Raw genomic sequence first — 18,064 nt, forward strand, 5'->3', positions numbered from 1 at the left:
CTTTCCATGGATCAATAGTGTTGGCCTTAGTATGCGTCATGCAGGTGATTTCCATGTCATCTGCTGAACCAAAACGTGGATTTTCCCAGATAGCAGTTGTTAAGAATGACTGACGGTTCAAACAAATAAATTATTCTCTTAATGACTTGATAACAATAAAATTAGCTAAAAATAAGACCTGTGATCTTGCAAGCACAGAATTACTGTGCAAGTCTGTAGAATTCTGGTGGAAGAACAGTAAAAAAACCAGACGATTTGCGAGTCCACATGGAACTCACACACGTAGAGACAATAGAGATACTGAGTCTACATCAGCTGATGTCTTGATGCTGGATGACTAAATCTACCAGTTTGATTGATGTGTCATTTTTAATGGATACAAGGCTTGTTGCCACTTGCTTTGAAATAATGTTTCAGTGCCATAAATAAAATGATTCTATTTTATATAATAATTGTCTCTACTTGATTTCTTGTTTTCGGTAATGTATGGTAACAATTTTGAGGTGTCCTCCTAAAATTTCAAATGTCTGGCAAGTTTCACTGTCCTGCTGAAAATTTAGAATATTTCTACCCCTGTGAATGAAAGGTATCTTGGTGTAATTGTTGATCAGTTTCTAAAGCCATCAAACAGTGTGTGTTGCTGGTGGTAGTGAAAATAGGATTTTAGGTTGTATCTACAGAAATACTGAAAACAAATTATAAAGATGATATAATTTAGTTTTACAGGTCACTAGTTAGGACACATTTGGAATACTGTGTTTAGTCTTGGGATCCTAACCTTAGGAAAGACATCGACTTTTTGGAAAGGGATCATAGAAGGATTGCTAAAATGGTGCCTTGGATAAATGGGTTGTCATACGAGGAGAGTTTTCGGGAAAAGCTTGATAAATATATGAGAGATATTAACAGTTTAGTTCAGAGGATGAAATAGCAGAGATGGATCAAAAGGTTCCGTGTTGCCTGGCCTACATTATCATAGATATGTATGTGTTATTATAGTAAAATACCGCGATATTTACATGCAGACTGGTTTTTAACTGTTAAACTGTATTACTAAATTAAACGCTTTTGTACGACAGTAGTATATTAGCCATTTCAATTTCTCGTTATCACACACGTATACAAGTATATACTACCGAAATAACATGTTAGCTTGTTCCATTCTACTAGGGTGCTTTTCCACAATTAAATTATACTTAGGGCAGATGTCGAACGTTCACGGAAACATCTTTGTTTTTGAATTTCGACAACTCATGGGGTATTCTTTTATCAACGAATAGCGGGACTCATTGTAACATTATAACACCATACGGATGAAAGGGCAAGTATGTTTGGTGTGACGGGGATTAGAACCCGCGACGACCCTCAGATTAATGTATAGAGCAACGTATTTCATCATCTTATCTGTGACGGATTACACCGTAACTGTTGTTCATAAAAACTGACTGACGTGTAGAGACTCGAACCTGATATGCCTGTGGTATCCTAGATGGCCTGATGAGCTTTGGTATTAACGGAAAAGCCTCGTCGGCTCTGAATAAGAAAAATATAGTACGTTTGATATATACCATATTTTTTGGTGTTCAGCTGGTGATTTACATGTCAAATTTACACGGACTAGTTAGTCCCTGTGTAGCTCCGTGTAATAACGAATTTTATGATTTCATCTAACACTGAAGGCTAAACGAGCAAGTCTGGAGTTCCATGTAGTAACATTTTCTGATTTCAGCGACGAACAAAAACAAGTATTATGTGAGCCAAAACGTACCCCACTACAACATCAGCCAAACTGTTTACAGAATATTCAAAGTATTTTCGATTGAAAAGTTTTCAAAATAAAACCACAAACCTTTGTAATATTTGCACACACATACATATACACACACACCATTTCATATCAAAGCTCTTTTCGGTTGTTTTGAAACTGTGTAATGTACTTTAAAACTCCAGCGGTTTTATCCAACGTCTAACGAAATACCGACAGTAAACAATCTTTCTTGTTTTACTCGAAGAATAAATGTTCTGAATCAATAGACAAACACACAGCTTATTCACAAAGTTTGGCATAAAGAATATATAAATATTAAGCACAGGACTTGCTGGTCTTCTCGTGCAATATTGATATTTCGATAAAATTGTATTTTAAAGAGAAATCATATTTAACCCAGGATATTTGGACGACAGAAGTACGTTATCCTTCGAAAACGGCTTCAGCTAAGACGTTGAAAAAAATACAATATAACCTTAGTTACTAGTCATAACAAAAAACAACAACAATGCGATAGAGTAATGTTTCACGTGTACAACAAAGCTGAAACGTGCTGGAAGTTATAATAGGATAACAATATTATTGTACTAAATGGCATTATTGGATTTTTAGAACAATTTCATAAAATTCAATACTTCGCAACACTACAACGTTGAAATCAATATTTATTAATTGGTTTGCTTTGAATTTTGCGCAACGCTAAACGAGAACTATCTGCATTACCGTCCCTAATTTTGTAGTGTAAGACTAGAGGGAAGGCAGCTACCACCCACCGCCAACTATTGGACTACTCTCTTACCAACGAATAGTAGGATTGACCGTCACATTATAACGCTCCACGGCTGAAAGGGCGAGAAAGTTTGGTGCGACCGGGATTCGAACCCGCGACCCTCAGATTACGAGTCGAACGCCTTAATTCATCTAGCCATGCCAGGCACGCCCAAATGTTATGGTTGTCATTTGTTCTCGTATTCTTTTAAATACATATGTATATTGTTAATTTTGGATAAATTCATTCTGCTTGACAAATAAAACGAGTTTACTCTGTGGTAAAGTTCTAGGTTTCGGAGGTGGCGAGTTAAATTCGAAACCGTGAAAGACAATAAAATATTCCCAGAAATCCGAGCTATCAGTACGTTATAATAATAACAGTCAATCCCTTAGCGTGAGTAATCAGTAGTTCGAAATGAGATAACCTCAGTAACTTTGCCATAAACAAAATTTTTAAATTAACGCTACAGGTTTATGGTCTCGCTTTTCATACACAAGTCTTTTTTTTTCAAAACCATTTACAATGTAATTTGAATATTTACAAAACAGTTTTCTTAATAACACAAAAAATGGACTTGAATACATTATTTTAAAATTTTAATTTTACCATAATTTCCACGAACATAATATTTTTTTAAAGTAAACACGTTTTGTTCTTGAATTTCGCGCAAAGCTATAGGTAGTCATCCTTAATTTTGAAGTGGTAGAATAGAGAAAAAGCAGCTAGTTGACACCACCCACCGCCAACTCTTTTACTAAAAAGTAGTGTGACTGATCGTGATATAACATCCCACTGGTGAAAAAGCGAGCATGCTTAGTGACAGAATATGAACCCGTAACGCCCAGATTGCAATTCCAGTGTACTATTCACCAAATCATCCTATTTACCCCGTAATAATACAAAAAATCGACGTCAAAATGAATAAAAAAAATGTTAATTTTGTGTATCATACATTGATATTGTTATTTATTTAAAACCACCAGTATTTTAACATCTGGAAAGTTTTAATGTGTTTTTATCATTTATTATTAAATTCTGGGTCACCTTCAGGTGTTTTGCTTTGGTCTAAACAATGAATATTAAATGATGTGAACGTGATGTAGGACTTTGGAAATGTCGCTGATGTATATGACACACGTGGACCAACAAAAACCACCCCTTTTGGGACTTTGATAACAAAATTTAATAATTAAATTAATAGTCGACTTTACTGATGTCTTAAAGTTTGGGTGCTAAACGAACAGGAAACTTTAAAATATTTTAAAAGCCTTTTGGACCAAATTCAAACTTCAAGGCTAATGGTTTGTACACACAGACACTAACTGAAAGCATTAGAAATTAAAAATCAAACGAAATTTCGAAAGGCGAAGAAATCTTGTATTTCGTTTACTGATTGAAAAAAAAAAGTTTTAAGAGTTAACATATAGCTGATGTTGAGTAAGGAACCGACAGAACCGAATCATTAACTCTAGAAAAAAAATGCAACTTTTACAGAAGGTAAGTTCTTATTTCAAGATCCAAAGTTAAAAAAACAAAACAAAACTGACCCAAATTTAAGGGAGGGAAAAAAACACATCGGATCCAAAAAACGGTTGGCAACGCCAGAACCACGTGACTGTAGTCCAATAATTTAATATAAAAAACTTATTTTGATTGAAAGAATATATAGTCATAAGTGAAATCTGTTGCATGTCTTGCCAGGAATAAAGACAAAGAAAGAAAGATGTTTGCAGACGATGCTTACCATTGAATTTATATATAGCTGTAACTTTTACTATACCTTCATAGATTTCAAATCTGAAAACATGATCCAAGTAACTATTTCTACCAATCAGCGTCAACTGGGACATAATACTTTAAAATTTGGGGCGACGTCTAGAGGGTCGATTTTTGTCACCGGTGGTCTTTGTAATTACGACGTTTCGATGCAAAGTACCTGATAACTTCTTACGTGATGATACTATATTTGTGCGCATCTCAATACGTATGGTATGGGTATCAAACCTTTTGTTGAGAACAACGTTTCGACCTTTTTAGGTCATCTTCAGGTTAACAAAAAAAACAGTTCTCTGGATCGAAACGATGTAACAATTAAAGTTAATATCCTGGTTACTCTAAATACTGTTGTTAGTGTATAAACAAATAATAAACACACCACTGGTTCCCAACAGTTAGACAAATTTATTTAATATTATGAAGGGCAACTCTTACGAGAATATTATCTTCTCGTCATAAGACTACCATCACGTTTCAAACATGGCGTACAACTCTGATTTATCATTAAAATTAACACATCTCAATTCAATACACATTGAAGCAAATAACTTAAGTCCTTTAAAATATATATAATCAGTTCAGAAAGAAAAATTCTATTTCGTTCAAGTTTTAAAATATAAAAGTTTGTTTGCTTGCTTGTTTTGAATTTCGCGTAAAAAAACACACGAGGGTTATCTGCACCAGCCCTCTCCAATTCAGCAGTGAAAGACTAGAGGGAAGGCAGCTAGACATCACCACCCACCGCTAACTCTTGGGTTACTGTTTTACCAACAAACAGTGGGACTATAAATCGAATGCCCTAACCACCTGACGATACCAGGACCAAAACAGTCCTAACAAATTCTTTCCAGGACAAAATACATCTAACATCATAAACATAGATCACTGGTGAGATCGTAAACAAAAAATTCGGCAAAAAAAGTAAATCAGAATATTATTTAAAAAAGGGATGATTCTTATTCAGGCAATCTACGTTATTAATGTTCTATTGGCCTTCTTCCGTTTGATAGGCTTTCAATTTCCGAGGTTCGTAAAGAGTTCTGATTTTATGGTACATGAACTTGAAAAAGAAGAGAAGGTTGTCAAACTGGTGAAGGTATGGCTCTCCTGGTTTCAACAGACCATCCAGTTCCACAAAGAAGTAATAGATGGCTTCTATGGTGGCCAAATATTCCCGGGGTTTTCCTCGTTGATACCTCCAAAACAGAGATGTGTGTGATGACAGAAAGACACAAGGCAGAGCTGAAACAAAGAACCAGAGATTCAACTTTACATAACCAGAACAGTTTGTTTACACATTTCTTCACACACTTTTTGGTTATGGGTGCTTTGCATTGAAGCAACCATACTACCTACTGTGTAAGAGAATATACACTAATTATGCTATGGAATGCAGAACTTGTGTACTTTTAGGGAGACTCAACAAACCTGTGGTCTCATGAGTTGTTAAAATTCTTCAATAATATTTTTTGTCATGACATCTGCCATTTTTTTTCTTTTGATATAATAATATATAACAGTAACTTTTGGGTTGAAGGGTTCTCTTTTGTAATAAGTTGGGTTTTGGTTTGAATTTTGTGCAAAGCAATACAAGAGCTATCTGTGCTAGTCATCCCTAATTAAGCAGTGAAAGACTAGAGGGAAGGCAGCTAGTCTTCACAACCCATCACAAACTCTTGGGCTACTCTTTTACCAGCAAATAGTGTGATTGACCATCACTTTATAATGCCTCCATGGCTAAGAGAGCCAGCATATCTGGTGAGATGGAGATCTGAATTCGCTTTCAAACTAATAACTTTCACTTTGTAGATAAAAATGTTTCTCTGGACTGTGTTACAGTGTGGTTATGATGTGAAAGGTCCTCTATACTTTCACAGAAGACCAGCCAGAAACCCCTTTCTTCAAAATATTGTTGTATTGTTTACACCAACAATGTTGCCAATGAAAGTTTTTAATTGGAAAGGGCTGTGACAGATGCCTCCAGCCATAAGGTAACCATATGACACTGCATTGTCCATCAGATGAGAACTGATCATGAACAAAACCACACACTAAACATAACCACTGAGCCATAATCCAATAGTGTGGTGATACGCACGCTATCATTAAACACAAAGTATTAGAATAAATTGTGGCCAATCCTTTGTACAAAAAACAAATTAAACAACAACAAACTCCACAAAAAAGATTTTGTGCTATAAGTATTTAAATTAGTTTAGTAACGAATGTTTCATCAATACACCTTCATATGCTTAACAACCTGAAAAGGGTGTAGCAGGCAGTTGCTCTATCCAATCAGAGAATACATACTGGCATGTATTGTAATTTTGGAAGCTGAAAGATATTATCATATGATGTTACTGCAACAAGGAGACTAAACACCAATCTGCAGCTTCTTGAAGTTCTGAAGTGGCATACTAAGACATGAGGATGCAAATTAGCAATAATAAAGATGCAATTTTAATTTAGGCCTCAGATTTCTAACAAGCTCTACATGTAAGATGTATATATATATAAGTATTAAAATAGAGTCAACATGGTTAGATTGCCAATTTTTTAAACTTTGATCCACATTTTATTTTTAATGTTTGACAGATAAAAGAAGTTAATATTCCCTTACCTAAAGAGTTTGTTATGAATTTTGCACAAAGCTATTCCAGGGTTATCTGTGCCAGCCATCCCTAATATAGTATTGACAGACTAGAGGAAAAGTAGCTAGTCAATACCATCCACTGACAATGCTTGGACTAATACTTTTTCAATTAGTGAATAGTAGGATTGACTGCCACATTACAAAGCCTCAAAAGCTGAAAGGTCGAGTATGTTCAGTGGTGGAAATTCAAATTCATAACCAGTAGGCTGCAAGTCAAGCACCCCAACCATCAACCCATGTCTACCTGAACAGAAAAAGCAAACAAACTAGAAGGTTCAATCTTAACAAGAAACTGATATCTACAATAATGTTAATTTTAAAATCTTAAACATTATTCTACAGGTGAATAACACCCACAACAACTGGTTCCAAGCAGTAAATCACAGCAGGTATTATAACACTGCAGGTTAAAACACCAAATATTTAACCCCTAACTGATCTTCCATGAAGCTATCTCTATTCAGTTGCAACTTTTAGCCATGTCTCATAAACAAAATAATGCTTTTACACTGCTACAACAGCATATTTCCTTGAAAAGTTAAACCTTTTGTACTTCTTTGACAAATGGTGATTTTTTTTTTTGTTTGACACATAGTAGGTTATTGATGAAACTTTGGAATCTACACTTCACACATAGGTTTTGGCTTATATACATAAAGATGATTCAAAACAAAAAGGCCTATGAATTAGGTTTAATGCAAAACTAACTAACTTTAACACTTTGTGTTTACTTATGGCAAAGCCACACTGGGCTATCTGCTGTGTCCTGTGAGGGGAATCAAACACCTGATTTTAAGGTTGTAAATCAGTAGACTTACTGCTATCCCAGCAGAGGACCACTAACAACAATCTGAATCACTGAAGGTATTTAATTAAAGTAACATCAACCATGTTGAAGCTTCTATTAGAACTGAGTTTCATCAGATAAAAGAAAGGCCTAGTTAGTTTATAAAAATGAAAATAGCTACTGAGTTGGAAATTACACTCTTGACTAAACTTATACCAAAATGTGATTTAAAGAATTAATATATATTTTTTAAAATAAATCAGAGTCTTAGGAAAGACGACAAAGATATAGTGGTGAGAAACATTTGGAATCTAATTTATTAAAATTGATATTTTTCTACCTTTATATGACAAACCAATTCATTAATATTTTTTTCAGGAACGGTCACTACAAACAATTTATACATTAATCTGGCTGTGGTGATACAAGTTTATTTCGATAGAACTAATTATTTTGGAACAATTTGAATATGATTCTCCTTTCTTTTAAGTGAAAATGAAATCAAACTACTTCCACTAAAGAGAAAATTGTTAAATTGAATTTTTTGTTACTCTTATGTACTCTTGATACATATGGATTGAAACACACCACTTTCCTTAAACATTACTTAACAATATATCCAACAATCCATAAGACAAATTACAAACCACCAAACTGCAGCCTTTGTTTAACTTAGTTTTCATATTAAACATTAAACAGTAAGCTGAAGACTGTGAAATAAACACTCTCCCCTTATAAAAACACCTTAAAACTTGCTATAACATCCAATTACCCCTGAAGAATATCTATCATCAAAACTAATCCTCTCTGTCTAAACTTCATGTTTCCATCACAACCATATTCCTTCAGGGCAAACATTAATCTTTCATCACAATAAATTCCCTTTAATTAAAATCCAAACTTCTATCGAAACAAGTTTCCTCTTACCAAACTTCAAACCTTCCTTACGACTATTCCCTCTAATAAAACTTCAAACCTTCAGTACAAATAATTTCTTCCTACCAAATATCAAAAGTAATTAGTTATTCCTTTAGGGACACTCAACCTTTGAAGTACATTTCACTCAAAATCAGATGAAAACTTTCTGACTGATGCTATTCACGTATACCCAATATTTACTGACATATACACAGACACATAAAAGGTGTAAAAACAGTATCTCCCAGCTTTGCCATGGTGAGAGGGAAGGGATGATAACAAAAGTAGATAACAGTATCTCCACGCTTCGCAATGGTGAGAAGGAAGGGATGATAACAAAAGCAGATAACAATATCTCCCAGCTTCGCCATGGTGAGAAGGAAGGGATAATAACAAAAGCAGATAACAATATCTCCCAGCTTCGTCATGGTGAGAGGGAAGGGATGATAACAAAAGCAGATATTCAGTATTCTGTATTTTCTCTTTCTCACCTAAAATCAAAGATATTATTCTGTACTATATTGTAAATATTATTGACAAGGATAAAAATACAAGATGTCTTTGCTTAACAGTTTCAGTTGAACCGAATGCTTTGTAGGCCTAATTCAAAGGTAGCGAACTGTTTAGATTACAAACAAACGCTTACTACAGAGTTTACAATTTAAATTACGAGTCAAGAAACTCGTGTAACATATGATTTAGTTCAGATGTCTGTGAGCAGTTCAATCATTTATGTATTCATCCAATTATTAAGTTACAATAAAACACTGTTTCGCGTAACTTAAGAGCCCTAAAATATACACACAAAAATGGCGTTCAAAATGGCGCCCGCACCGCTGTCTCACATTTAATAGCATTTCTCCATGCGTTTCGACGTCGAATTAACTGTCAGAACAGTACCCTGAAAACTGACGTTGGCAAATTCACGTGTCATTTTCTTTCTTCTCACCATCTAAGACGTGTTGCCGAATACACAGTCGATAAACATTTTGACAACTTGTTCGTGGGGCACACGCTGAAGGAATAAAACAAGATGTCGGGTTACAAAGGGAAGGCACTAATCTAAATTATTCCGTGCCTTACAACAGGTGTGCCTCACGCGATGGTAAAGCAATCGGAACAAAATGAGAAATGGGCTTTCATTTCGTATTTTAATTAGCTCAGTATCAATACATTACCAACACAGTTCGGTGGTGTGATCATCCCGGTTCATTTAGACTGATCAAGTCAGGCTTAGAGTGATTCGACGTGAGCTGCTGAGAGATGCAAAAATCACATCTTTGCGTGCCGGTTACATGTTAGGTATCGACGCTTTACTTTACCTTCGTATTCTGATTGTCTAATATGAGGAAAGAACTGTAATTTTGAGACAATATCTAACCCTAAGGCCCAAAAAATATGATAATCGGTGACGTAAGAAACACTGAAAGACCATACTGACGGCGAACTTGACTCTCAATTAACAGCGATCAGTGAGTTACGGAATCAAATCACGTGAAATAAATTACTTGGAAGAAGATACTTCAGGCGTCCTACACCGATGTCGAATAAACTGTAGTATGTAATAATAATTATTTTACAAACTGTATAATTTTATAATGTTTTGAAATTATTTTAACTTAAGACTACCGGTAGAAGCCACAGTCTTCGACTTCTCAGGTGATACCGTAACTTGATTCGATTCAAATAATTCTAAATAACATTCCTCTCCAGCACGCTTACCCTTGCAACACACCAGGGAAATATACGGCGCGTAATAAAACACTTTTATTTCTAAAGCAAGCACTAGTTATTTGCAACTATTGTTTTCATTTATTTAACCAAGGAAACGTAGACACAAAGATGGAAATACAGAAAACTCATCACAAGGGATTTAAGAACTGGAAAACACACACAAATAATACGATGTAACTTGAAAATGGTTATACTTGTTACAGCTACGAAATAACGAAACGTCATGTTCAACAATAAAATACAACAGATACGATATACCGATATAAAACACACGAAAACCCTAAAAGTTGTATTTATTACTGAAATACAAGAGGTACGATATACCGAAACGTCGTACTTATCACTGAAACACAACAGAGATGAAACTGAAACTTCGTATTTAACAAATACAGCAGATTTGAAACTCCATGACATTTGACTTGTTACTGAAATATTACAGACACGATATACCGAAACGTCGGTTATTACTAATATTCAATAATTACTAAACATTGAAATGGAAGGAAAAATGCATATATATATATACAAAACTCTTCGTTTAACTTATACCATATAAAAACCTTGCAGGATTAAAATATTCGTTATGCTTCATAAACGTAGGTATACATGAAACCCATAATTGTTCACGGTTTTCTTTTTTAAAACAGAATAGAATACAACAGCTCACCCCTCATAAACAACTACTTTTATTTAAAGATAAGTTGAAAAAAAAGAATGCATTTAATCGTCCCACGTGTCATCCTCACCTATTAAAAATATACTGTACTTCATTAACACAAAGAGAATGGCAAAATAGTAGATAGGGAGGGGCGTAGTAAGTCCTCTTATACGTAAAGTTTGCTAATGAACGATAAAGCACGTTACGTAATCTGCATGATGAGCACGAGCAGGTAGAGTCACGTACTTCGAGAAAAAGACAGAAAATAGTTAGGCCTAAGCTGTTTTATTGGCTTCGTCAAAGAGGGCTGTGTATGCTAGAGAATTATATTTTACTCCCATCATCCTTTGTTTTTTCCAATTCGATACTGCTTCAACAGGCAATGAGACCAAGGGATGAACAATTAATTGTACTTGACGAATAAAACCAATCGTCGTTAACGACGGAAAAGCAATAAAAACGACCTCTCAAACAAAGAAAGCGCAACAACAAAACATGTTTCATTGTTATATAGTTACAGCAATAAAAGTACATAAACAGTGGAATAAGAACGTGAAACTTTGATTAAGCATTAAATATACACAATGTGTTTACAGTTAAGCCTAACAAGGGCTAACATTAATGATATAAAGCAAACACGCGAGCTAGATAAATTACATGACGCACGTCCAAAGAAACTTGATAAGTTGAGTGCTCATGAACAGTTGATATTCTTCGTCTGTGGTTTTCCTAAAGCACTCAAACTTGATTAACAGTGTACCTAAACTTTATTACCGAACCTAACGTAAAATAGATTTTCCTTAATTTTTCCATATACAATAGTCAGTAACATTACATAATGTTGGCCATAACCAATTCTCACGAACTAAAGATTTGATAAATTAGAAGCAATAAACCAACGGACAGAAGTTTCTCTCGATGTCGGTTACGTGATTTATATGAAAGTTTATTATGTAAGTGTGTATATTATCCTGGGACAAGGAAACATTTATCAAGAGATGTTCGTTATGAGTAAAAAAGTTCTGTTGAACTACCAGAGGGTGTTAGAACAATAAAAATACTTACTCATTCGGGAAATATATAGCTCCTTAGATTTTCACAAGATCTGTTTGTACAAAATTAAAATTGGGGAGAGAATAAACAATAGTATTATTCAGACAGAAATTCCTTTATTTTCAGTTCACCATTTGCAATTTTTTATTTGAGATTTCCTTATTTTTCATTCATTATACGTATGAAAAGTTCAGTATGCAAGTATGCGCCTTATCCAGAGAACTTTACCTACAATCGTTTCCTACAATACTTAAACTACGTAGAAGGCCTAACAAGTGGAGAATTTGAGGCTGGCGTACTTCACAGCAATACATTATCTAATTCTATAACAACGAATAGCTAACGCTGCGCCACCTAAAAAGTATACAAACGTAAATAATAAAAATAAAATCAATATTTTTATTTGGATGTAGGCATAAATGGTGAAAAAAAAGAAAAAAAGAAACGAGAAAGATATTCTGACATCACACTCTGTCTATCTTCCTGCACTGTGACACAAGGGTCGTAGAGTGAAGGGTGGATTTACACAAAGTAAAATAATCTCTTTTTACATCAGCCACACCTATATCTAATTAAAAATATAATTTTTTTTTATTTTCTTGTAATTCTTTAAAGTTACTTGATAATTCAACCGATTTCCCTCCAATTTGAAAATTCTAGTCAAGCCACAAGAAACATGGTTGAAAATTTAGTAATCCAAATCTACACCAATTTTTTTCTCTCGAGGGATTCAAATAGTTTAGTTTGTTTTGAGTTACGTGCAAAGCCACACAAGAGCTATCTGCGCTAGCTGTCCCAAACCCTGCAGTGTAAGATTAGAGGGAAGGCAGCTAGTCATCACCACCCACCGCCAACTCTTGGGCTACTCTTTTACCAACGAATAGTGGGATTAACAGTCACATTATAATGCTCCCACCGCTGAAAGGGCGAGCATGCTTGGTGTGACGGGAATTCGAATCCGCGACCCTCGGATTACGAGTCGAGTGCTTTAACCACCTATCTATTTTGGGCCAGGATTCAAATTGTCTCAATAGATTTTTTGTGTCTTGATCAATTGCATTGTCATTCAGAATGACCATAAAATAGATTATTATTATTTCTTTTTGAAGTAACCAGAAAATGCAACCTACAGAATGTAGCGTGGGTTGTCTACACATGACATGCGTTGATAATGACTATTTTTATCTCTCTTTGTTTGTTTTCTTTACAAACATATAGTATCGTATGTGACATGTTTATTAACTATATGTAACTTCGGCAATAAAAATATTGGTTTGGTTTTAAAGTTGCTCAAAGCCACAAGAGGGCTACTTGCGCTATAAAAATATTAATGGCAACAACAAAAAAAGTAATGCTTCCTCTTACGAGTTCGATACGTCAGTGAGTAATGGAAGTCAGCTAATTGTTAAGGGCGAATGATAGAAATTACATAATTCTTTAACAGTGACAAATAGAAACAACTGTTACCAGTCTGTTCCCGAAAAAGAAGGGTTTACCTTTGAGGGGGCTCAAGGTTTTAGGGTTTCCATCTTTATGCCAAATCGATTTCTCGAACCCGAGTGTTTATTTAATAACATCACATGTTATCAACGAGCAATAGGAATAAGCTGATAACAATACGTAATGTAAATAACCAATAGCAATGAACAATGGAAATAAGCTGATAACAATACGTAATGTAAATAACCAAGAGCAAGGAACAATGGAAATAAGCTGATAACAATGTGTAATGTAAGTAGCTAATAACAATTAATAGAAATAAGCTAATAACAATGGGCAATGGAAATTAGATAATAGTTACAAACAATGGAATACAGTTAACAATGACTCATGGCAAGTGTACATCAACAAGTTACTGAGAATCTTACCTCGTATACGTTCATCTCCATAAAGACGTTTGGTTTGTTTCCACGTGCTGGTGAAAAATATATATCATTACTATTTACATTAATTGAAAACCAAAAAGAAAACAAATCAACGTTACTTCCTCAGATTCTAACAAAAATAAAACTATATAATTACACGCATATAAAACGAACTCCCAATACTGAAAATACGTAAAGCCTTCCAATACAAAAGTGTGTCAATCATCACAATAAAACCTTTATTTTAAAATCATCTTTACATTACTTTATGAAAACAAATATTTAGATGGATGTTCAAGTGTTCGTAAAAGCTAAAGAGTGACGCCACAAATCCACGGAATGTTCTTAAATGTCCCGATTTATTCCTGACAAAAATTGTGTCTTTTTTTCGGATATAAGGGTAAAGATGCACAAGGGCTATCTGTCCTGAACTGAACTGATTAGAAGGAAAGTAGCTGGTTAACATCTGTCGCCGCCAATGCTCGTGTTACTCTTAACAAATAGTAGCATTTGACGTCTACTCTCAAAACACTCTTACTAACCCAGGGTGTGGAACACCAACGGAACACGAACCATGAACTATCGTATTCAGAGTCCAGAAATGCTAACACCTAAGACAAGCCTTCAGCCTCTCTTCGGATTCTATGAAAAACGTGTCACAGAATCGCTACACAATAGCAAGGCAAAGACGTTTCAGACTATTCACTGTGCGCATTGCAAAAGAAACAAAACTATTTTATACGATAACAATACGCCTGATAGTAAACCAAAAACATTAGACACACAGAATAAGCCAAAGTCACTTTGATGGCTGATCTGTCCTTTACCAAAAATTGAAAATACAGAAACACTATCCTCGACTGCATGTAAACAACCTTACGTACAATGGCATATCTGTTTCCATAAGAACACATGTTCCGATAGAATATACTGTTTCTGTTCCAAGATGGAGCAAATGAAGACTTCCAAAAAGACAGGATGATACAATAGATAGAGCGTTGTATAGAACATGTTTTAAAAGTACATTCAAACGGAAATCCAATACTGTCTTGGATATTATTACAGCATGAAAACAGTTTCTTTTCTGGTCAAATACAAAAGTCTTTTTGCTTTTTTTTAAATATAAAAGGTACAAGTTCATCGTACTCATGGACGTAAGTTAGAGATGCTTACAATTACTAACATAGACGATGAGACTTGTTTTTTTTTCAAAACTACTTTTTATACCAACAGCGTTAAAATAGTATTTAAAATCTGTTACAAGGTGATTGAAACATATAACAATACTGATGATGGCTAACTATGCAAAAAGGTAAGAATAACAACTAACAATACTTGATGATGGCTACAATATCTTGAAAGGTAACAGGAATAACTAATAATACTGATGATGGCTAATTATGTAATAAGGTAAAAGGAACAACTAACAATGTTGATGATGGCTAACTATGTAATAAGATAACAGGAACAACTAACAATACTGATGATGGCTAACTATGTAATAAGGTAACAGGAACAACTAACAATATTGATGATGGCTAACTATGTAATAAGGTAACAGGAACCACAAACAATACCTGATGATGGCTAACTATGCAATAAGGTAACAGGAACCACTAACAATACTTGATGATGGCTACAATATCTTGAAAGGTAACAGGAATAACTACTAATACTGATGATGGCTAATTATGTAATAAGGTAACAGGAACAACTACCAATACTGATAATGGCTAACTATGTAATAAGATAACAGGAACAACTAACAATACCTTATTACATAGTTAGCCATCATCAGTAACAGGAACAACTAACAATACTGATGATGGCTAACTGTGTAATAAGGTAACAGGAACAACTAACAATACTGATGATGGCTAACTATGTAATAAGGTAACAGGAACAACTAACAATACTAATGATGGCTAACTATGTAATAAGGTAACAGGAACTAAAAATACTGATGATGGCTAACTATGTAATAAGGTAACAGGAACTAAAAATACTGATGATGGCTAACTATGTAATAAGGTAACAGGAACAACTAACAATACTAATGATGGCCATAGGTGTAGGAGGCAGGGGGTCAAGGAGGGCAACTGCCTTCCAAATTTTGGCTCCAATAGTCCTTTTTTGGGCAAAAATAACAAATATTTATGGTAAAAGCTCTTGACATAACTCTTGTATCTGCAAATTGTTTATGTCTTTTCAAAGAATATATTCAACATAAGTGACATTTTCACATTCTGTGAATAGCCATTTGACCTGTACATATAAACGTTTATTTTACTGTGTTATTTATAACAACTACGTCCCAACCTAGGTGGGAGAAACCAGCCGAATGCTCACTGAATATACACGAGAACACTTACATAGCATTTTGATTAAAGGTCAAGATGAACCAGTAGATTGGCACTTCAACAAAGTAGTCATTCTCCTGAGCACTTTAAAGTGCTTTCCCTGTGTTATGTCCACTCCAACACTTATCAAAAACCATAATTAAAAATAGAAATAATTTAAGGGTTAAGTCCTTTGTGTATTAATGAACAGTTCAGGTTTTTATAATTCTTTTAAATAACCTATTTTTATTATCTAAAAATGTTTAAGTTATTTCCTTCTTTAACAGATAAAGTTGTTCTGCATTTCTAATAGTTTTTAATACTGTTTTTTAATTAGCAGCTATAGTATATTGTTTTTATTACACTGTTTAATTCTCATAGTTTGATGTAATGTTACATTCTGTTTTGCGTATTGTTTCATTTAGAAACGTTCCTGCAATAACTTTTAACCGACAAGCTTCTTTCTGGCTTGAAAAGGGACATTTTCTCACAATGTCCAATTAAATAAGTTACAACCAGAGTTTTCAAAGGTGATTATTTCTTTAAAAGTCTAATTGCTTGTGTGTATATAGATAGAGATTATTAGTTTGTTATAACCAAAAACAAGCAGAAACAGAAATAAATAATGTTGCACTAATTGAAAGAATCCCAGGGTACAAGCTACAATATGGGATATAAAATGTATCCTAGAATTTGGAAGAGACGGTGGGGATACGTCGTCTATCAGTCTTAATCTCCATTCACTAGTCTCATATAAAGAAATGAAATAAAGGAAGAGCAATAGAAATAAAATTAAAATAACAGATATATAAAAAGAAATTAGAAGAGCAAGATGAGGGTGCTCATGCCCACAATAACCCAAATCTTTATCACCCCTTACTGCCTGCAGACAGTTGTGAAAAGGTGACTGCTCTCCAAAGCAAAGAAAAAAAATGAAAAATAAAAATAAGGTACTAATTTATTTAACTCTATCAGTATTAATATTCTCTAGATAGATATAGATATATACAATAGGATTTCTTTACAAGCTAAGTAAAAGAAAGACACTTTAAAGTACAAACTGAAACAAATGGTTCGGTAATTGTCAAAACAGTTGTTTAGTTCTACTTTCAATACAAAGAGGAGAAGAAAAGATGGAGTTATAATCAATTTTTTTTCATTTTATGTTATTAATAGATGACTATTTGTTGATGATCAACTGTTATTATGTTAAATGGACTAAATGCAAGCCTTGTACCTATAATTAAACTACAATTTCTAAAGCTTTTACTAACAACTTAGAAACAATATTTCGATACAGTAAACTGCGTGATGAGAACTTGCATATCAAACTTGGATACAAGGAACACAAGACGACTTTCAAACATTTACCGTAAGTAACATTCGTCTACAAAGCTGCTTCGAAACAATCGCTTTGTTGGTAAAATATCACACAAAGCTCCTCAAAAGCTACCTGCATGAGTAATCTTTAATTTAGATGTGATAAACTGGAGGGAAGACAACTAGTCATCACTACCTGAGAAGTGTGAATGACCATCACATTATAACATTAGCACAACTGAAATGACGAACATGTTCCCTTACAAGATTTGAATATGTGGCTCACAAATTGCAAGTTGAGTGCCCTAATTTCCAGTCCATGCTAGGTCCATTTCCTAAACTGAATAATGCAGTTGCAATATGGTTTCAGAAAAATCCTAGGGTAATATGTTATCAAAAAGTGGTGACCCCTAATCATGCC

At 34.2% G+C, this 18,064-nt stretch overlaps 1 protein-coding gene across 17 annotated transcripts in view; it reads right to left on the bottom strand.

Annotated features, from left to right (window-relative positions):
* Positions 1–4,702: 4,702 nt before the first annotated feature.
* Positions 4,703–18,064, bottom strand: part of LOC143240672 (tRNA-uridine aminocarboxypropyltransferase 1) — a 30,304-nt gene continuing 16,942 nt past the window's right edge. For 10 of the 17 annotated variants that reach the window (XM_076483488.1, XM_076483487.1, XM_076483484.1 and 7 more), the window contains 2 exons: positions 13,988–14,034; positions 8,045–9,165 (listed from right to left, as the gene is read on the bottom strand). In XM_076483488.1, coding sequence (XP_076339603.1) covers positions 8,855–9,165; positions 13,988–14,034 — 358 coding nt within the window. In that variant the 3' untranslated portion in view covers positions 8,045–8,854. Of the gene's footprint in view, positions 5,559–6,936; positions 7,214–8,044; positions 9,166–13,987; positions 14,035–18,064 lie in introns of those variants that run through there. The other 7 variants (XM_076483492.1, XM_076483489.1, XM_076483490.1 and 4 more) reach the window with 3 other exon arrangements.

The sequence above is a fragment of the Tachypleus tridentatus genome, chromosome 13, assembly GCF_004210375.1.
Source record: "Tachypleus tridentatus isolate NWPU-2018 chromosome 13, ASM421037v1, whole genome shotgun sequence".
Lineage (NCBI taxonomy): Eukaryota > Metazoa > Arthropoda > Merostomata > Xiphosura > Limulidae > Tachypleus > Tachypleus tridentatus.